The sequence below is a fragment of the Eucyclogobius newberryi genome, unplaced genomic scaffold (genome assembly GCF_026437365.1).
Source record: "Eucyclogobius newberryi isolate DKJ021-1_F unplaced genomic scaffold, fEucNew1.0.hap1 SCAF_9, whole genome shotgun sequence".
In the NCBI taxonomy this organism is placed as follows: domain Eukaryota; kingdom Metazoa; phylum Chordata; class Actinopteri; order Gobiiformes; family Gobiidae; genus Eucyclogobius; species Eucyclogobius newberryi.
The window spans coordinates 34,410,390-34,433,323 of record NW_027316532.1 but is presented as its reverse complement, the minus strand read 5'-3'; the positions used below and the strand labels follow the sequence as shown (position 1 = coordinate 34,433,323).

Below are 22,934 nucleotides of genomic sequence, written 5' to 3'. Positions count from 1 at the left end.
TCAGGCGAAGTAATGGAGAACAGAGCCGAGGATTTTGGACTTCAAAAACTACACTCCTCATGGTCAAATAATGAGAATCTGACGGCAGGTATATTACACTTTCATAGATATGCATGCCGCACATGTATTATTTGTCTTTACTGCATGATTATGTTTACTTGAAAACATAGCCCTGTCACGTGAGCTTGGAGGATGTTGCATGTGGATCTAGAAAGTAATCATAACTAGACGACTATTCGTATTTTTTGAATATTGTAATCCTTAACCGGACAATACAGAGCCTAAATCTTATTCCAACAACGATTTTTATAACAAAGACACTGGCATTAATAAATAAATATGACGCATTTGCGTAAATATTCTTTATCTAGACGTTTTCAGTCACATTTCAAACTTGATTTGGTTAGATATGCATTGTGAAAATCAAACACACACACACACACACACATCTGAAACGATATTATTTAAATTGATTGCATATTCATTTGAGATACATGTGTCATTTTAACCTATAGATGGCAGTCTCACCATGATCAACAAATAAGAGGTTGAGATGAAACTTCAAGCAGCAGGTGAGTTAAATGTTATCTTTAAAAAGCAATATTATGGCAATATCATGTCTCTTTAATGTCAGTACATGTTGAGTGTTGAATAAAAGTAGATTTACCATGACAATGTTGATTGAACTGTGAAAATAATAGTTAAGGCTATAGCATTAACATTAACCGGTTTAGGCCTGTTTGCATTATAATTAGTAATAGTGAAATTGTTCCTGGATGCAGCCTCGGTATTGTCTACTCAACATTTATACCCTAAAGGTTATGTTGAATGTGATTTTATTATATTGAAGTAACAATCATGATAAAATTGTTTACTGTAGTTTCATACATTTGCAATTGAAAGAACTCATTCTGACCAACTCTTTTACTGCCCCCTGAAAGTCATTAGTCCTTCTATTCAGCCCAGCGCTTTGAAGTTCAAAGATCATACAGTTTAAAATCAAGTGTGACTTTTCTCCAAGCCGGGAGTTACACTAAATTTATCTTATTCATATCCAGTATACTTTTTGACCCCCAGCAGCGTCAGCCTCCCCTTGTCATGCGTCCATAAAGCATTCTTAAACACTTTAGCGGCCCTTTGTGTCTCGGCGGGCTGGAGGTTAACACAAGCACTACTTGACAGAGTGGCAGGCAGCAAGGGGGGGTGCACGGGGAAATGAGGTCCAGGCAGTACATCTTTTCTCAGTGGAGGCAGAAGCCGGGAGCTCAGCAGTAGGTGTCTGCTGCTGAGCTGTAGGTGAGGATCAGGAGGTGTTTGTTGCCACGGTTCACAAGCAGGGCCCCTCGACACTGCCGTTTGATGTGGTTGGCCCCTGTCGGCGGCTGGCTCTTAGCGCTGGTGTGACAGTCATTGCCGGGTGAGTGACTGTCAATGCCTCAGCACACAAAAGAGGAGAAGACAGGCATTCATGGAGCCTGATAATGGCCAGGCCACGACAAGGCTGCCATTCTCATACACTTTGATCATGCGGATTCTTTTGCACACCTTTGTAGGGACACCCTATTTGTTTAACAGATGGAGAGAGGGCTGCATTTCAAATGGCTTCACCTGGCAAGGAATACTTGATGGAGATACTTTTCAGTGAAATACTTGGTAAAGGCCTTTTGCAAGGGGCTTTACATTATTTAAAGGTCATTTGTAGCCAGTTCCGTGAAGCCCAAATTTTTCTCAACCTTCTGTGATGTTAAGAAAAAAATGGACAGGTATTTTGTTTTGGTATTCACTATAAATAATTTCACACCTTTCTTCAGTTTAGCTAAAAATATATATAGTATAGTATATACCCAGATACTAATCGATACTCAAACTAGTATCAAAACTATAATGTTTATTTTAAGTATCGACAGTACAAGTAAACAGAACAAATATTGACATTTTAAAGAATTGATTTGTAAGGGCCCTGATCGATTTTTGAGCTAGTATGAAGTGTTGACATTATAGGCCTAACCTATGTATTCCCTCCATTTGACCAGGCTTGGAGCTGGCCCAAATAAGATCTAGGCTGGCAGAATAAAAGATGTCTACATCATTCTTAGTACACATTAATACTAAAGGACTGCAGATACTTAAGTCTATTAGAGCTAATTACAGCAGCGCAGACATCACAGCGGCCTGCAGACTAATGCCCAAGCCTTTCCTGGACTTCTGTGAGTCACTTAGCTTCCCACACATTTTTAAGATGGCTCCAATTAGTGAGTCAATGCTGTTCTGTCATTGTATTTACAACTACCTTGCGGAGTAATAGTCTCAATTTACCAATATTTAGTTCAAATAAAGCTTGACATTTATATAAAGCTACTGTATTGACACAGCCAGTGCTGTAATGCTGCTGTTATTGACTTTTTCCTGATGGCCTCTCCCCATAATTGCGACATCTTTGAGGAATGAAATGCACATATTTTGGTAGATTTGTATCTGCAGAACTACATAATCATACTACTAGCCTACTACCGTTAATGTGCAAGATCATAAAAAGTACATAGCATACTACAGTCACAAACCAGAAGATTTTGTATAAATGCACTGTATAATTCCAAGTTTAGATCAATTAAGCCCGTCCGTCCATGGGAGCGGGATCTCTCACTGGGTTTTTTGTAGTTTTTCCTTGCCGAGAAGGCAGGTCTAAGGACAGGGAATGCTGGGACACTTATACATTTGCTAAACTCCTGTGAACATTGTTTAATCAGCCCACCAGGGCAACTGCTGTTTTGATTTTGAGCATTACAAAACTAAATTGAATTGGATCAATCAAATAATGTGGATGATTGAAAACCTGTGGAGAATATACCAAATCAATATTAAATTTATTGTTACAAGTCAGTTTAAAAAAATCTAAGACCGTGCTGTTTTATTACAGGTCAAAAGCTTTTTCCCAAATCTACAGCTTTCAAATATGTATTCTTTACATTTCCTGTGAGGCCATCATATCACTATTCATTGGCTTGGGGGACAAGACAAAACTTCTTTGGGGCAAAAGGAAGTAAAAGACAGAAAGATACAATGGTGAGCAAGCAGAAACACAATTAATAATAGGCAGCCATTAGCAGGGGATTGTGGATGCTAAAGCGAAGGTCAGGTTTCAGCTCTTTTGAAGACTTTGATGATACAAAACAGGCCTCATTATTGTGATATTATCTCTATTCATACACTTACTGAGCCTCTTGGAAACCTGCTGGGAAACATTATGATCCTACATTGGAGCGCATCCTGATTGGACGCTGTGGCCCATAGCTTCAGGCACACCCACCTAACCTCAAAAGTCTATCAAAGAATGTGATTTCTTTTTTTTAGACACACTATACAACAACAACAACAACAACAAGTAAACACAGCAGTAAAGTCAGAGCCCAAATATTTGAAAAGCACTGCTGCTGCATTTGATATGAAAATATGACTCAAAATGACCACATGCCTCAGCATCTTGAATGAGTTTGGCTGATTTAGGGGCAGGTAATCAGAGAGAAAATAGGGAACTTGAGCTCACTGAATATGTATACGTACTATGGTATATTATTATTGTTTATTTGATTATATCATATCAGTTTTGGGGAAATCAAGGGCCATGGAAAGAATGAAAAACGACTCAATCTTGACAAATATCATGTATTTCTTTCTTCCTGCAGTAAAAGGAGCACTCTAACAGATCCTAATCAGTTTTTTCTTTCTAGTTTAGACCAAGGCAGTAAGACACTAAAGATATCTGGAATAAAGCGGCTGACAAGTAGAGCACACATTCTACCAGGTGAGTTTCTGAGTTAACCACCATATCCTACATCAAAACGAAACTTCTACTTATACTATTTGTTTCCTCCTATATTTTACATACTTGACCATTGTACAATTATTAAAGCCATTTAATCACTTGGAAACATAAACATGTTAAAAGTATTGTATTTTGTTCATATATATTACACTTTTACTTTATAATTGAATGCTACAAAGAGCCTAACAAGGCAGTGTGTTTGAATGAATGGTCATAGACTGATTTTCGCGGAACAGTGTCAAACAGGCTGCATCTCAGGGGGCATTTAACAAGTACAAACGTGTGAGCTCAACTGTGCCCCACTTTACGTTTGTAGTTCTCCAAACACCTTTGGCTTAGCTGGTGGCCTCAGGGTTAGAGACACACGACTGGAACTATCATGTTGAAAAGTCCAAATGAAAATAGTCATACATCTGTTTATTGTTTTATTTCTGTTCTTGCCACACAACTAAAAATGTATCATTATTATGTAGTGAATTATTCAGCGTTAACTTGGTAGGGCACGTGGTTCTTTGATGCCTCCTAATCAGCTTTATTACACTGCTTGTAAAGACAGACAAAAGTGTTGGAAGTCATTTCCGCTCCCTTCAAATGAAAGAGTGGAGATCAGAGAGGGTGTTCCATTGAAATATTAGCTCAGGTGATCTGAAAGTCTGTCCAGCATCACCATCTGGATTAACTCTGCTAACACTTGTGCAACCTGCCCTGGGTCTCCCACCTCTTGATGGCAGAGCAGACGCCTCTAAAGGAACTTTTGTGATTTGACCCATGTGCTAAGAGAGAGGTGTGTTAGAAAAAATATTTGATGGAGAGTAACCAAGCTTATATGACCTGTGTTAGCATATCAAAGAGAACTATGGGACAAGGTGTAACGACATAAATTGGTCCATAAAAAACAGGAGGAGTAGCAACAGGAATAAAAATGGCCAAGTGGATTCAGTTTTGAATTGTTATGAATGTGTTTGATGGCCCCACCCCCTTACACCGCTCCACTCAGCCTCCCAGATGCAGGTCCAGCCCAGGATAAAATGCGGAACAGCTCCGGTGGTGCTCCCACATCAGACAGAGAGTGACTGACTGCACTTGCTGCTTCACTGCCCCATGCTCGCCGAGTCTCACTCCCTCCCAGGCGCACTCTCTCCCTTCCTCTGTATCATACACCTCCACACACACACAGCCAGACACCAACCCTCATTCAACTCTCTCTCAGCTACGGGTCAGCAGCTCCCACCGGCACCTTACTCCACTCCAGCTGGAAGGGACCAGGCATTGCAAGGTGCACATTGCACACTGAGGCATCCACACTGACAGAAGCACATTCTTGGACTCTATCTGGGGAAAAGAAGACTTGAGGCTAAGGAGAAGGAGCAACTTTTGGGGAGCTTTCAGAAGTGAATCTTACAACAGCAGGATGCAAAAAAAGCCAAGAGAAAGATGAAGCCAGGAGAATTTTTTATACATGTTTAGGAAGGCCGTCAGATCTTTGTAAACCTCAGACTACAAAGGACCTGAAGCATCTTCATTTATTGCAGACTTCACATTGATTACCCCCCACAGGGCATCTCCCATCAGCATGCCGGCAGCCCCAGGGTGCACATTGGGAGTCTGACCCACCATGTGCAGATGGACGACATCCGCAGCCCACTTCAGTCCTGAACGTTCCCTCGGCACAGCATCTAGCCCCTCCAAAGTGCAGCTCGTCCCCCTGCCCAGTGCAGCCTCTCTTTGCCTGGCATGCCTCACCCTGCTCTTGGTCACCGCTGGCACTGCCACAGGGGCCTGTCCTCCTGGGGTTCGGCATGAGTCCGTCCAGGGGCTTGCGACAGCAATCAACTGTTCATGGACTTTGGAGAGGCACACTCGCAGCTACAATCATCTGGAGGGAGACGTCCGACTGCGGCGACTTTACTCTGCCAACAAGTTCTTCCTTTGCATTGATAAAACGGGCAAGGTGGATGGCACCCGGCGGAAAAACTACGCTGACAGTAAGTTTTGGTGTGTTGCCAAGTGTATAACTTTTATGGGACATTCTTATCTGTCTACTTTACAGGGGTATCCTAAGGTTGTAACTGGTGAATTATTTGTGTTGTGTTTGAGGCATGTGAGACATGTTGCTAGGTAGGGAGAGAATGCCCTAGAGTGGACTTGGGGTCCTCATGGAGTGACTTGCAGAGTTAACTAGAATGTTGACCTGAGGAGAGACACTGAGCATCAGTTGGCAGATCAAAGTCTGTTTGGAAAAAGCTTGAGTTTTTCCACAAGATTAAATTGTCAAAACTGTGTAGAAAGTACTTTAAGTATCAGGTGATTAAAAAAATTACACTAAACAGATAAGACTCTTTATTGATGACTGGCACCTCAGATAAATGCATTCTTAGCTGAGTTGTCTACATCAAGATGTACGTGTCATTAACTTAAACATTTAATGTTCTTCTCCACCTTGTGAGATCTGGCTCATACTTGTATTCCCTGTTATTTGTAATGAAAAGAGCTTATTCATATCTGTGGCATATTCCTGGCATATATCTGTCTCAGAGACACCTGAGAAGAGGATTCTCAAACAGCACCGTGCCGTTCTGCTGTGTATCAGTGGGTGTCTTATTGGCACAAGTTAAATGAGACGGCTGTGGTCATATGCTGACCTCCCTCTCCATTACTCACTCACTGAGTGGATGGCCCATAGAAACGGTTATGCCCTTAAGTGTAATATTTATGTATCTTTGGTTGTTAATGCCTTTTTATGAAAGTGTGTGACTCAGAGTTTTTCCATATTGCTACTAGAGGCAGCTGCTGCATCCAGCGGAGCCACTCAGTCCCTGCCTCTGCTTCATGCTGGGTGACATTTTGAACATTTTGAACACACACATTTAGGTAGAAAATCAAGTTATGAATTATTACCTAGTTTTACATTAGTAATTACTCTTCGGTCATTATTACTTTTTATGTACCCTCCATTATAAAATATTACCTTTATAAAATGACTACATCGGGGTAATATAAGAAACTATATTACTCTTAGAGGCTCTGTGCAAAAGCGCAGACCTTTTGACTGTAATGAGCTATCATCCTCTTATTTCCTTTGGTGGAAAGAACAATTCTTTCAGCACTCTCACACTGCCATGCTGTACCTGATGCAGGCCGTGGACACTGTTGCTGCTCATTGGCTGGCGAGCATTTGTCTTAAATTGAACTAAGTGGAACATGTGACCGCTTTGTGTTACTCGTCTCAAGAGCACAGGTTGAGTTTGATTGGCATTTTGACTGAGTTTCTCCAAAGTCACAACAGCTTTTAATCAGACTTAAAGCTTCCTGACCCAGAGCACTTCTGGACACTGATACTTTGGCCACGCGATCGATTAGAGTGAGGACAAGTGCGTTCTGCATATTTAATGACACTGACATAGATACAAGAGTGCACCATCAGGGAACAAAAAAGAGGATGCAATCACATTTAAAGAATTTACTCAACCTTGAAGAGTTACAGTATTTATCAGTGTCACTGAGCTGAAAAATAATCAAAATAGCTTAGACACGTCTTTTAGTGGCGCCAAAAGAATTGATACTCTAAAATAAAATCTTGTAATTTCCATAAGCTTGCGTCCTGTAATGTGATACAGTCATCGGGACTTATAGGCTGTAGGTTTGACCTGATATGTCACAGATATGTGCCTAGAGAGATTCTTGGCCGGCAGTCGGGCCGTCTCTCCTCTGCCCTCTGCTTACCCCTTCCACTCCTGTGGACATGGCTATATTGCCTCGACAGCTCCGTCTGCTACACCCTGCTCCGGCCCTCACCTCCACCCGCTCACTTTTTCCAACTCCCTGTTCAGGTGCAAAAACAGTTGGAATTCGTCAACACACTTGCTGCTAATTGAGGCTGGAAAATATTGTATCAATCCCAGTGGAGCGGTGGCATGGAACAGCTGTCTCAAAGAGACAGTGGATTGAAATGTAGATGGTGCCATAAGACAAGGGTCAAACAAGTGGCAGTGAAATAGTCAGGCTTATAGTGAGTTAAATAGACTTTTAGATGAGTAATAGGGAAAAACTGATTTATTCTCTGATTTATTTAAAATGTTCTCATAAAAAACAACTTTTAGATTATTAGAGATAAACTAGATAGATTGTATGTAAAGGCAGAATTGACATTACTTCTATCAATACCAATACGTATTCATGAGGTTCACAAACACTCTCATCAGAAGGGGTAAACAGGGTTGAGGGGGACATAAAGACAACATGTTTTACTTTTTACCTATGGTTAGAGCATAAAATAATTTAGAGGAAAAACACACCCAAGTGTTTAGAAAAGCTCCAGAGGTAGGTACGCATCATATCCTGTCCCAGGTCATCGGTCATGGTTGTTAATTGGACAGCACAACTGTGTGGGCTGTCCCGCCCAAAGCTCAATCTATAGCAGCAAAATGCAAAATACTGCAACATGAGTTTTTAGTTGGGTTTACTGCAGAACTACAGCAGGAAATATGATGACATTTAAGGACCTTTCTTATGAGAGCTAATTCATTTTGCGTTTAAAAGTGCAGTATTTTACTTGATGTTTGATTTTGTTTTAAAGGGTGTGTGACTACAGGCGTATGACACTTGCATGCTCCAGATTATGACAGCCAATTCACCCTGAGGAAATAACCATGAGGCTGGTCTTACATCTTACAGTGCCAGGGCGTGTTGTGTTTACCAACTTTCTCATGGTGTGCAACATCTCAGAGTTTGAAGAGACCTTTCTTCAGCTTATTCAATTTGGACGAGGTTCACAGAGGGGAAAAAACCCACAAATGAAATATGATGTGAAAATAATTTTAATACATTTTAACAGTGGAAAATGCCACTCATTTATGAAGACATGAAATTAAAAAGTAAAAAAAACTAAACATCAAATTTTTGTACTAGTAAATTTCACTATTGCCACAATAAATGGACCTGTATTTTGTGGAATCGCAGGTCAGTAAGAGGAAGTGGTGTGTTATAATCATTTGCATCTGCAACATTGCGGGAATTATGAAGTTACCAGAGTCTTCAAAGATAATGCATTATCTGCCTTGCATTTTTTTTTTTTACAACTTATTTCTACGCTATCATCTTTACAACCAATTAGGATACAGCTCCAAAGATAAATATAAATATAGGCTTTACTCTGTGTATCTTGGCACTGATGCAGTCAATAATTAAATTACATCTAGAGTTTTACACTGAATTTAGGCTCAATTGAAGACCAAACATTGGTCTTTTTGTCGAGTGAATTTAAAGACATTACGTTTTGGGTCTCTTCCCAGCGATGACTCAGTGTTACTCCTGGGAGAGCTCAAATGTGGATGACAGGAAGAACAGGGCCTGAGGAGGGACGCACCTGGACAGAGGATGTCCTAGCTGTTCAGAAAGAGGAGAATGCACATGTTAATGAGGCTGCAGCAGGACTGGGGCGTGCTCTACTCAGTATTGAGGTGGAAATTAAAGACTGGAGAAGTGCTGGACTGGTTCCCGTTGCTCATTAGTCATTATGCAAGGTTTGCTCTGGGTCGTCTCAACTGAGAGTCGGGTAGTTTCAGATGGCAGTAAATGGGTAATACTGAAGGAATCTAGTATGTTTTATTAGACTTTAAATAGTAGTAAAATGTACAACTAAAATGTATTTAGCATTGGTCAATAATAATCCAGTCTTTACTACCATGAATGGATAAGAACTGGTGGCTCAGAAACATAGTAGTCGTCTGGCTTGCAGCATCCAGCTTGTCAATGGATTTACTGGGTTCATGAGCAGGTTTATTGAGGCTGGCCCCAGTCACACATCCCACTGTTCTGCACATTCTGTAGGTGTGAAGAAGACATACGGTCTCATGTGTATAGGAAGGAGCATGGCTTGTAAAACTGCTATACTAAAATTGGTGTGGCTACAGTTCTTGAGGAAGTGAGTGTATGCTCTAATCTCTCATTTAAAAGAAAACATGTTACGAATTAGGATATTTGAAATTGAACACATCAGCTCAGTTTGCATGTATTCTAAACTTAGCACTTTTAGAAAGGAGGCAAAACCAACTATCCTTGTTCGTCATTTTCCTCATTTAAAGAAGATTTGTGCTATAATTTAAAGGTTTTGTAAAGGTGGTCATTGAGTACAACCAGATCACATGAGAACAGTCAATCTCTCAACTAGCGGCGTATCTGCCAAACTCCCAGAGAAGCAGACAACTTTTTATATCAAGTCTCACACCTGAAATTGTGCACAGATTTTCTTTATTATTCTAAGAGAACCTGGAAATGTAAGCACGGGACATTAATGGCATTGTTTAGAAGCACTCACCTTCCTGCTTAAAGTGAGCCAGACACCATGCCCTGAAAAGTGTGTAGCCACTGGCCCATGAATAAATTACTGAAAGAGAAACCATGGTGTCGAGAGATGGAAAAAGAGTGATCCTAGCATCTCTTGAGCAGCCACAGCCGTGTGACTGCAGCACAGGTGAACCTTCCTGAGCCTCAGAAAGGGAAGCAATAAGAGCATGAATGTATTGCACCTGTTGCCCTAAAGACTGCTCTTTTCTTTTTTAATATTAGTCAGTTGCATCATGCTTTTTGTAATTGTATCTTTGATAATGTCTAAAAACTAAAGTACAGCCTGCTGAGACTGTCAACATTCAACTACTCAGTTTTAATTATACAGTATCATATTTAGTTTTTTTCTTTTTAAATTTAAACTAAATAATGAAATGAATAATTAAAAAGGTTGTGTGAGCTATTTCCTTCGAAAGTAAATGGACTGTGCATTTAAAGCGTAGGTGCATTACATTGTGCATGCATCCCAGAAGGCTGAGACGGATCACTTTAGATTTATTATGTACATGCTCTGGCCAAGGCGTTGTTGTGTAATATTGTAAATAGACTACTGCCTGTGTGAAGACTAAAGTGAACCCAATAATGTGAAAAATATGTGCGTGGCCTTCTCTGATGAATAACGTATGTGCTTGCAGGCCTGTGTGTGATCCTGCATTAGCAAACCTGTCAGGGTTGCCAGGGTTTTCATAGAGAAACAAGCTACTGGTACTTAAAAATAGCGCAAAACAAGGAACCCACAAAAAAAAGCCCAATGTGTGTCACCGCAGATCAAGTGCAATGACAAGCATATTTTCTTGAACATTTAACATGCTTAACAGCTTTAAACTGTTATTGTGTATATTAACATTAAACAAAACAAGTTTTAATCAAACACCGCTATTATTTAAGATGTAAAAGTGCCTTTGGAGCAAGCCCCCACAAAAACACAATCTGCAAGCAACTGTCCAGAATAAAGAAGCCCAAAGTTGATAAAGGAAGCGGACTATAGGCATGTGTGTATAGAGCAAGTGTGTAGCACATGTGAAGAAGACATGCTCCTGATTACCACACAGAGGGTGGCCCAATGTGTGATGTACGAGACCATTCAGACCACCTTCAACCATTATAATGATCATATTGTAATATAGGAAACATATGTGAGATCACTTATAGACTTATGTTATTTTAAGAGATTTTATTTTTTAATAGAACTTCACTATTTAGTCCTGGAGAGAGAGTGTGTGTGTGTGTGTGTGTGTGTGTGTTACCGATATATACATTACAGATTGATATTAATATTAAGTATTTTCAGTGTAACACCAGATTTGTCTGAATGTAAAAGTATAGCGTCTCATTTCCCCATGCACTCTCTTACTCTCATCTGCAGGGCTGAAGTTGGGTTCAGGGCCTTTTGACCAGTGGAGCAGGTGACAGCTCTGACAGAGGCTTGTGCTTCTGTCACCCCCGTCTGCCCCTGTCATTTTAATAATGAAAATAAGGGGCAGCTCCAGGTCATGGACAATATTTAGTGTCTCGCTGCGCATCATGAAACCTGTCTGCACTGAAAGCCTTAAATGGCAGTCATGTAATGTATTACTTTTAAGATGTATTACTTTGGTGCTTGTCTTCATGCTCTGTCTACAAAGAATATTTGTTCTCATGCATTTGACCCCTATGCAAAAATGTAGTTCTGGCAACCACACGCATGGGCTCTTTGGTGGTCCACATGATTTTGATGGTTACGTTTTTTATTTAAATTATTGTTATTTTATTGTATTAATGTAATCATGATGCCGACCATCAGACAGTTTGGTGGCACATGGGGCATGACTTCTTTAGCTCTTACGTACTGCTGTACCACCTATGCACCTCTACCAAGAACGTGGAGCTGTCATGGGTTACTGAGCTATTGGTGGTCTGACCTGCTCCTAAATGTCTGTCAAGCATTTGAAAACTTGCTGTTTGCTTTTAACGGATATGATGTATGATTTGGAGGCTCTCTTCCTTACCTGCCTGATTAAAGAAGAGGCCTACTGTTGGTTAGATTGCAGCCCCTCAGCTCCACATAGACACACGCTAACAGCCAGAGAACATGCTGGGGGCTTCGTTAACCTCTTTCACCTCCGCTACCTCAATACACAGGACCACCTCTTTGCTACAGACACTCAGCATCAGGTTCTCCTTTAGTGTTGCCCCAACCCAGTCGTTAATCTGGGATTTGACCAGAGAGGGTCTGTGCCCTCTGCATAGAGTCAGGGAGGTCCCTAATGAACAGAGTGATGTCTAATTACAGACAATCAGAGGACGGAAGGTTCAGGTTGAGGATTAAACACACACAGGTTGAAGCGTTGCGGTTTGATGTTGAACGTGGTGGTCTTTAGAAAGAGGTTTGGAAACCAGATGCATTTTTCACTCAGGTCCAAGTCCATGTGTCTCCGTGTGTGGTGATTGGGTCAGTCTGTCTGGGGACATATCAGACGGACTATCTGTCCCGTGAAGGGATGGAGGGTAATTGGTCACATTTGACCCCCCGGCCTTGTGGACTGTGGGAACGTAGGCATTATCTAGCAGCAGTAATTGGCTAATGAAACACTTCCGCAGCTCCTTCACTAGATTGTCATCCACAGTTGGGACAGGGCGAGTGTGGCAGGCACAAGTGGCCCCTGGGCATGTGTGTGCCAAGGAGCGCATATGTGTGTCCAGAGAAAATGGCAGGATGCGGAACTCCCTATGGCCATCTCCTGTCTTATCAGCAGCATCAGTCTCACGCTGGCAGCATACCGATACTCTGACAGAGCACAGCAAGGGCCGTGCTGCTGTGCATTTCAATGTAAATGAAAGAATGATGTCAGAATTTTAAGGAAACTTGTGGCTGATCCATGCAGAGAACCTTTAGTGAAGTGAATCATATAGTTGGTGCATGGTTTGATTCAATATTCAATAAGTCATATTTTATGTCACTATTCAGTTTAAATTCTATAAAAAGAATGGGTGGACACAAGGAAAATTGTAGCTACATCAGTAAAAAAGTGGGATGGGGAGACAGAGTGGGGTTGGTGGGGGATCTTGTGAAAAAGGGCTAAAGTTACGGTGCTGAGACAATGTCTCTGAGGTCCCATCAAGTGAGCCATTCATTGATGTTAGTCTAAGTTTGTGGAGCCAGCGAGACACTGTGATAGAGAGGGGCCCAGGGTGGCCTTGTCTTTTTGTCCCAGGCTGACCCCTGGACTCCCGCCTGGCCTCTGCGCCCCTCACCTGGCCTGTCCCAGCACTCTGGTAACAAGATACCTGTAATTTGCTCTAATGGCCTTTGAAAGACCTGGCTGGGTTAATCCCTGGAGTACTTCTTCCAGTGGTACCATATAAAAGGAGGGGGTAACAGGCCGAGTGCAGCCCTGAAAGAGGACCAGCCTCAGGATTGTGTGTGTGAGAATGTCCCTTCTTGTCGCTGGAGCATTGGAGTCACTTTTCAATAGATCACTGCCATGTGGCTGTTCACTGGTTCAAAGACCTGCGTTTAGGCTTGTACTGAGCTAAACGGTCTGCTTTACCCCTCTATTAGTGGATTTACCTGGCAAATAGTAGATAAGGGCTCATCATGACACCTACCTGTAACTGTTTGAATACTATAAATTACTTTTATCTGCTCTCTAGAGACTGTAAGAGTATTTATGTTGTTGTATTACTCCAAGCAGTGATTCCTTACATGTGTGAAGAACAATTATTTTCAGTTCTGTAAAAGTATTTATGTTGTTGTACTACTCCAAGCAGTGATTCCTTACATGTGTGAAGAACAATTATTTTCAGTTCAGACTGAAACTGTGTGAATCTGCTCTCCTTTACCTCAAGACAGACATTCTTGAGCCGCCAGTAATGGAAGAATAAATAACCTCTGCACAGTGACAGTTATAGGCGTGATACATGTGACCCAGTGTTGATGGGAGAGGGCTGACCCTGGCTGAGGGTAGGAAAGATGTGATTTAAGTGAAGTGCAGTCTGCAAAGTGGAGCTCATCTGCTTCACTTAAGAGAAACTGAGCCAAATACATATTTGCAAAAAAAAAAAAAAAATAGATTCTTTGGTTTGGATTTCAAATCTATTTTTGGTCAAGTCACAAAGTGGTTTGAGATTCTGAAAATAAGAACTGTCTGTGTAGGCAAGTCACAAGGCACAGGTATAAACACAATCACTCATCATGACATTTTGGCTCACTATACTGTTTTCATGTTAAATAAGAATTATGATTGCTGATCAAATTCAGTTTCTGAATGAAGTCGGATGTATAGAAATATGCACCTCAGTCTGTACAGCTCTTTCCTGTAAGTGATCTCTTCCTGTCTCAATGGCACTGCGGTATTCAAGAGCAGACAGACGATCCGCTTTCATATCTATGAGATCATCGACCTGTATTAAATGTCTCTTATCAAATATGAGACAAATATTAACTTTTTTTTTACTCAAAACCTAATGTATGTTTCTTATCAATAGTACATTAAATTAGTCATTTTGTTTTTTTGGCCTGTTTGTGTTTTGTTCAAACTACAATGGGACCAGTAATCTCTTAAGTCATAAATGGCTTTTTGTGTGGACTCTCCCAATGCATCCAGACATAGGAGTAGTCCTATGTCTGGAACAGTTTTCACTGTATACTCCAGTTCCCACATCAATCTAAAACAGGCACAATAGCTAAGTCACAACCAAGCATAGTTCAAGATGCAGATGAGTCATTAGATGCTGCAGAGGCCACTGCACCTAATGCATCAGTGGCATTAAATGCGGGTGCGGAGGACAAAATTCCCTACAGGGGAAATTTTAACCTTATTTTCTATTAAATAACTATTTACCCTGCCAGCTGTAAAATAAATCTGAGCTTTGGTTCTTCCAGTGTAGTGCAGCTTCTCCTGGTAAATAATACTCGAAGGTGTTTAAAGCAGTAGTGAGTGATGTTGCTATTGTCTGTACTGATAAACTCGGGCGTCCATTTTCCCTGAGACCAGGCCTTCAAGAGGGTCAAGGCAGATCAAAGGTGCTGGTCACAGCCATTAGGCCCGGCGGCCCAGAACCGACATGAAAAGCCTGTATTTTGAAAAGGAGGGCAGAAGGAAAAAAATAACAAGGCCCTCTTCATTTAAAGACCAAGCAAACTGTGAAATAATTGAAAAGGTATGTCAATCAGGAGCAGGAGCCCAGCAGGAACTCCCAACTTCCCAGGATCGGCCCCAGTCGAGCACTGAGCCGTGGAGGGCCGCTCAAGTGGACCGCCCAGGAAATTAGCCACCAGCGACCGGAGTTTACCCACTTTCGAGATGATCATTTGTAATAGACAAAAATCCGTATTGCATTTTTTATGTATTTAAAAAATATATATAACTTTGTGATAAATCTTCTTGATGTGTATTGCTGCTATTATTATTGTTGCAGTGGTCACAGATTATCAACTGCCCCCTGTCAGAAGACCTTTACTCACACCATGCTCTGAAAAGGCACTGAGTTAGCGTTCAGGCTTGACTCTGTAAATCTGACACAATGGTTTTAGAATACCTCTCTCAGGTGAGACACACACACACACACACAAACCTACACAGACACACACACACACGCGCACACCTAGACACACACACACACACACAAACAAACACACACAGACACACACACACACCTAGACACACACACACACAAATGCACACACACACAAATGCACACAGAAACACACACTCAGACACACACACACACACACACACACTCAGACACACACACACATCCTTTTCTACCCTTTTCTCTTTAGCCAGACAATGAAGAACCCACTTGTTCTTTTCTTTTTCTCAAGGTCAGAAAAGGCTTGAATGATCTGACGGTGGGCAGAAGTCCAAAAACGTGGATAATACCAGGAAAGAGTAAAAAGCACAAGCTTTTAAAAATCCAATAGAAGCTAAATAAATGGTAAATTCACACTTGACTACACATGTATAGTTGGGGCTTTTTGACACTCCCAGCCAAACATGTCAAAGGTTAAGAGATCTTACCACGGCAAATAGGAATCAAAAATACGTCGTTTTTTTTCAAAGGTTCAATGGACCAGCGGTGGCACTTCCACAGCAGGATATCAGTGCTACTGACATTCACCTTTGTCTCTCAAAGAATTAATTTGTCCCCATTGTGGTCCTCCACTCGGAAGTAATTTGGATAGTGTTTGAACACAAAAGCGAGCTCGATACACTTTGTGGTGTTTTATGTGGTGTGATTAAAGGAAAGATGTTTTGAATGTAATTTATATTTAATCTGTGGCAGAAAAAAATCTATTATAAAATAATTTTGCTGTTGCTTATGTATTGCAAATTATTATTAGTTGTTGTGCATTGTGACTTTTATACTTGGTGAGTTTTTACAGTCAGTAAAGTAGAGTAGTTTTACAAAAAGTGAGACTGGGATTTCCGTGGATCTGACTGGTGTCTCTTCCGTATGAAAGTCCATTCCTCTCATCCAATCATCTTTTGCAGTTTTTTTTTGTTTATCTGTTTAACCTTTTTTAACCTGGTAGTTCAACCAGGGTTGACTTGCTGGCAGCAAAGTAAAACATTAAGAGAAGAGGCAAGGATATAAGTTAAAAAAAAATCACACCCTTCTCATCTGTCACAAAATCTTGTCTCAAACACGCCTAGAGCACATGAAATATTGGCCATTTCTACTGGCACCACTTTCAGGAACCAGCGGTTTTCATTGGCTTGGACTAATGGCTCATAAATCCTAGCAAAGGTCCTATCGCTGGTTGGCCTTGGGCTAACGAGTGTTTTGTTTTGCACGCTCCAGGTGCCACCAGCGCTCCGGCCGTGTTTGTACACAGAGCTTGTAAAGTGGAGACTGCCATCAAAGTGTTAAAGTTTCCTGTGAGGATCAGAGGCAGCGCTGCACGATGGGGGTGCAGCTGGGTTGATACCTGGATGCGCTGTGGCATTCCCCTGTCCCTGCAGCTGTGGCAGAAGAAAGACACTCAACAGTGTGTTTGTTTACCTTCTCCTCCGTCTCCTCTTTGTACTGTGTCTGTGCGTGAGGATGACCTCACGCGGGAAGCATGACTGCCTATGTTCAGAGCTGTGAAGAGTTTCAAACATGTCCCGAGTGATGGCAGCAGCAGATGTGTAGGTCTTGGTCTTCTGATGTGATCCAAGAGGCCAGCACTAACTGCCTGATGGTATCAGCAGCTGTCCTCTTTAGAAGAGCTATGGCTTTGGTCAAGTGTGAGCTCAAGATGTGGACAAAACAACATAAAACTGTTAAGAAAGTGCACGGGTGTCGGGCTACTCACTTACCCAGAATTTAATGCTAAATCCCTGAACAATTCAGCTTTACAAAGAAAATTCAAATTGCTTTTAATGTCAGTTTAGGAATGAGAAATATGTTTTACTACTAATCTATTTTATGTGCATACATGTTCTACTGCAGTAATGACTTCTCTCTAAGTACTTCTAAGCTACTTCTAAGTGGTGTGGATAACGCAAATGGTCTATATTAGGTCAATATGAGTTGATAATAATTTGTTATCTGGAAATTAATTTCTTAATTTCTTCTTCCAAATAATTTGCGATTTAAGAAATTAATTTCCCAATTATTGGTCAAACTCTGGGCTGTATCTCACTTCGGGCTAGAGTCTATCTCAGTCGCTGAGAATAAGTGGTAATACACAACCAAGGCCTAAGAGCTGTATTGTATTGGATTCTACCCTGGATCTATATCTCTAGTGTTTTTGTAATGAATATGCCATTAGAAATTCTTCTGTGACTTTATCTTAAATTAAATGTGGTGGCTGATATACATTTGAAGCACACATTATAATGCATGTAAATCCTATGAAACATGTTTGCAGGGGTCACATGCTGCCTGATTTTGCACGGGTGTCAGATCACCTTCACCTTCGCACCTTTGGCTCCATGTTTACACCACATTTCCAAAACAAGCACAAACATCCAACCGTGGTTTGCTACTTTGGGTAAAAGGTTTTCCCTCTGAACACTCCAGGCTTAGAAGGGTGTAACGAGAAGATTTTATGGTCTGATTAGATAGCCAACCACATGAGGGTATTTTCGAAGAGGTAAGTGGGCAGAAAAGGATATTGATAAAGAAGCATGGCATGTAATCAGCCACTATTCAGCAGCTCCAGATCATCACCCAAACAACGTCTCAGTGAAACCACCACATGTGTGCACCTTTATGTTTGATAGAAAGCAAAGGATACAATTAACCAACATGTCTGAAAGCTTTTACAACCTTTTAGGGGCTTTTAAGCATTGGATAAGTGGAGTGCACGCACAGGTTTTATGTCTGTCAATAAACAACCGGGTATGATTAGGATGTAGTGTCACATCTGGGGAGGGACACTTTTTTATCACAGACACATGTTATGTAACTAGGCTAATTAAGTGTATAAAGAGTAGAGGCATTGTGTCATTTGGAAGTGTTCCATGTTAATGGAAGCGATGACTTGAGTAATACATTACTCAATAATGCATTATTATAAGCAGTATTACTGCACTGTACCAAAGAAAACGTCTGCACTCATGTTGGTGCACATGACATGTTAGACTACACAGTTCACTAAAATGTAGTGAACATGATTATAGTGTTTTTTCTGAAAAAAGAAAAAAACTTATTCTCCAGCTTGAACATTTTGATGAAGTTTATAATTGTACTTCCTGACATGAGCATCCGATCATTCCACAAATGTTACCTAGCAACAATATTGTAAACAAGGGCCCTAACTCTATATCAATTACATAATAGGACTTATGGATTTGTCAAATTATAGCACCTTCATTTTTTTAGATGATACGCAGAAAAATTGTGAGAAAAATGTGTACGTTGAATATAAATTGTATTTGTATATCAATGGAATAGGCCAGGGATTCAGTCATTTTTTCCTTAACGTTTTAACTTTTTCTTCACAAACTGCAACTTGACACTTACCACAAGATCCCACCAAACTCATATGTCATATTTGTACAGCTTTTATTAATTCCTAAATATCAGAGTTTGTGCCTAAAACGAGACTTAAAACCAGGAGCCGGCCTTTTTGGTGGTTAAACCCACTTTCATTCTCTGATTTTAACACAATTTAAGTTGTGTTGTTCTCTATGTCTTTTATTTCATTTAAATGATTTGATTTATTTTAATGTTTTTTTGTTTGAATACAAGTTGGATTAAATTGAGCATTTATTTTTTATTGTTCTCAATCTCTGCTATGCGCTATATACATTTGAGTATTGCTCAACAAATTATTGGATTGTTAAATGGATCACATAAGTGCAATTATTTATGGTTTATTTTGATGACATACTCAATATGCATATTTCACTTATCCAAATTAACAACTTCAGTATCATTAATATTTCCTTATCTTACATATAATGAACCTATACTCTGAACAGAATGAATGAAGTGCATAATCTGCTTTTACTGTATGTGGGAAGTGATTTGCATTTTAATTTGCCTTAGTCTACTGTATCTTTCTTAACTCAACACATTTTATCCAGGCTTGGGACCAGCATGACTACAGCAATGAGCTGTAGCAGAGTCACACCCTAAAATGTTATAAACTGGAGTTCGAAAGAAAGATAACATATATTAACAAGAGAAATAATATAGACATAGATCAAGACTTTTCTAAAACTATTCAGGAAAAGTTAGATTTTGTCCTGTTTATGTGTTTTGCTTTTTTCACTTACAATACTTGTTCGAATGAGTATCTAATTTCGATACTAGTTTTTGTATTGATTAGATTATTGATTGACAACTCACAGAGGACCTCTCCTTCTCTCTCTCTCATGCCTCTGTTGCATGTCCGCTGTGTCCTGCCTCTTCTCTCATGTGTGCAGGGCCGTCTGCTTTTCTACTCGCTAATGCCACAGTGTCTTTTGATGGTGGAAACTCCCAGAGCCATATGTTCCTAACCCAGACACTTGTTCCCTTTTATTTTGCAGGCCTGATGGAAATCCGATCAGTCAGTGTTGGGGTTGTTGCCATCAAATCTGTCAGCACCGGCCTGTACTTAGCCATGTCCAAGAAAGGCACGCTCTTCGGATCGGTGAGTTCACAACCTGGTCGACACGGGAGGGGACAGGGATGTTCCCAAGGTCCCAAATGGGTGCTTACTCGAACCAGAACTATGTCTGATATTTCTAGCAGAGTGGAGAGAAATCCCAGGAATCCCCACGGTCTAGTTTAAGGTCTGATGGTTGCTATCAATCACGCCAGTATACCTGAGCCGGTCCTGATGATACCTGCAGCTTGTTCTCTGTCAAAATATAGCGGAGAAAAGAAAAGCAACAATGACAAAGAGGCCAGCTGGGTCGTCTTTAAAGTGTGCGTGCCATCTGCCACTTGTTGTTCGCACAGCAAGCTTTCAAACTTAATCACAGTACTTTGTAGAGACCAGCCACGCATAAAGCCTGGGGTATATGAAGGGTACTGAACCTTTAGTACATTTAGGTATAAAAAGATAAAAGCAGCCAGCAAGAGCAACAGCAAAAATCTACAGTAACAGATCCAGGACTAAATCTGAACTAAACCAGGTAAACATGGAACATAACAGGACCAAACTAAGACACTGACAATACCAGGACAAATGCAAGACTAAATATGGAATAAACCAGGTCACAGAGAATCACTCATCAAGGCATTGTAGCAACTTAACCCGTGTTATGAATCCTCAGTAACAAGAAAAATTCAGGTGAATCCTGCCAAGCCTTTACTATCCTGATGATATCTCAAAGGGGGCTCATTATAGCACAGAGATACGGATCTGGAAAAGGGAATGCAGCAGTAGCTCTTGTCTCTGCAATATCTGTCAAGACTCTTTGAGAGGCTGATAAGACCTGGTAACCACCCATGGAAGAGCAGTGTGCACTCTCCACTGTTGGTTTGACCCCAAAGATTGACAAAGATAAGTTTAAGCCCTTCTTTCTTAAAAAAAACATGTAACTTTCAACTGAAAGGAGGGGTTTATTTATTGGATTGTTTGACAATACTGGGGCACAAAATTAAAGATATGTTTATAAAAAAGTAACAGTTTTCTCCACCAAAAGGAACATAGTGTAAAAATGAATTAAAGCATATTCAAAGAAATGTACCTGGTGGTCTTTTACTACATCCACAGACATTAACCTTTGCCCTCTTCCCTTGAGCTTTGTATACCGCAGCAGTGGAAAGAGTAGTTATAGATTCACCATGGAGAGACACCTTTAAACTCTTACCTCTGTCCACAGGTGAAGTACAACCCGAGCTGCAAGTTCAAGGAGCGCATCGAGGAGAACGGATACAACACGTACGCCTCTCTGCGCTGGAAACACGGTGGGCGGCAGATGTTTGTGTCTCTGAACGGGCGAGGGAAACCCAGGAGAGGTCACAAGGCCCGGAGAAGGCACCCATCCACTCACTTCCTGCCCATGCTCCCCTCCTAGCTGCTCATCACGGACTACTGTTCCCCTGTGTATATTTGTTTTTATAACATGGATTTAGTTAGTCAAAATGTTTAAGTTATTTCCTTTGAGTTCGAATTGTTCTTCAGTGTGACATAAGTTAAGCTACGCTCAGGCTTGACAACTGTTACTGCCCATTAGTGTGTAGCCTATTGTATGAAGCTTTACAGAGTATACAGTTCAGTAACATGCTGAGCCCAACAGACTCTTCAACTTCAGTAAATATAAGTCTGTCAAAAATGGCAGGGTTGATCCTCTGTAGACTTTATTCTGCCACGACGTGTACTCCTTTTCTTTTCTGTGTTAAATGTCATTCCAACCAAGGCTAACCAGGCTACCGTTGAGTAAAGTGCTTAAACCACTTAACTGTGACTATTTCTGGAACATACTCTAAATCCTGGTTGCAAAACAAGTGGGACTGAATACATCCTTGTACAAGATATAATTAACAATACTAAAACTAAGCAGTCATTTAAGTCTTGCCTTCCGTGTATAGCTATCATTCATTGTACAACTCATACTCATAATACATAATACATAATACATGTTTCATCTAATATAGTCATTCAGCTAGGCTGACATTTCATATTCCAAATATCAGCAATGTTAATGTTTGTGCATGGTTTAGTTTGACTAACCCTAACAGGACTGTTGTTAATAGAACATAATATATTAAAAACATTTTCCTTGATCTGTAAAAAGGGAGAATATTGTGTACATTGATATTAGATTGATAGAAGAACAGTGGTAAACTATCTGCTTATACATTTCAGTATGTACACTAAACAAATGCATCAGCTTGGTCAGAATATAATGTACAATATTGTGATGCACAGTGATAAAAACATACAGTAAAATTGCTTGCACTTTTACGGTACAGTGCTTTCCCATAATCTTCCAGTATTTTTGTACAGAAACTTTTTTTTTTGTTTTGTTTCCAGAGTACTGTTTCAAAATCAAGTTTCAAATTCAGCAATTTGAGTGCTTTGGTTTTTGTTGAGTTTGACAATAAAAACAAATGCAGAATAACGATGCTTATATGATTGCGTGGTTGTTCATTTAATGACATTTTTACCACATCTTTGACCCAAACAGCCTCATTATAATCATGGCACAGCTCACAGCATGATGGGCATTAATGCTGAGGACTTCCCTGTGTCGATTTTATGCACTACACACAGGGCCTTTACACAGAGGCGGAGCCTGCAGGGAGACAGGAGGCCACTTGAACCAAGGTTAGACTGCAGAAGAAAGGCCACACTCTGTCAAAGTGTGAGACCACTGTAAAAAGGCACATGTGCACTCAGACTGCTGGGCCA

The 22,934-nt window shown here is 40.6% G+C and overlaps 1 protein-coding gene across 1 annotated transcript; it reads left to right on the top strand.

The window, feature by feature from the left end:
* Window positions 1-4,862: 4,862 nt before the first annotated feature.
* fgf22 (fibroblast growth factor 22) lies at window positions 4,863-22,643 on the top strand. Its single transcript, XM_072439169.1, has 3 exons — window positions 4,863-5,808; window positions 20,119-20,222; window positions 21,403-22,643. The coding sequence occupies exons 1-3, from the start codon at window positions 5,439-5,441 to the stop codon at window positions 21,595-21,597; spliced, it is 669 nt and encodes a 222-aa protein (XP_072295270.1). The 5' UTR covers window positions 4,863-5,438; the 3' UTR covers window positions 21,598-22,643.
* The last annotated feature ends 291 nt before the right edge of the window (window positions 22,644-22,934 follow it).

Bases quoted from the DNA above. Each gene is read 5' to 3' on its own strand.
- fgf22 (XM_072439169.1), top strand. From the start codon at position 5,439: ATGTGCAGATGGACGACATCCGCAGCCCACTTCAGTCCTGAACGTTCC. The intron at 5,809-20,118 runs GTAAGTTTTGGT...TTTATTTTGCAG, and splicing joins GCGGAAAAACTACGCTGACA to GCCTGATGGAAATCCGATCA. The intron at 20,223-21,402 runs GTGAGTTCACAA...CTCTGTCCACAG, and splicing joins AAGGCACGCTCTTCGGATCG to GTGAAGTACAACCCGAGCTG.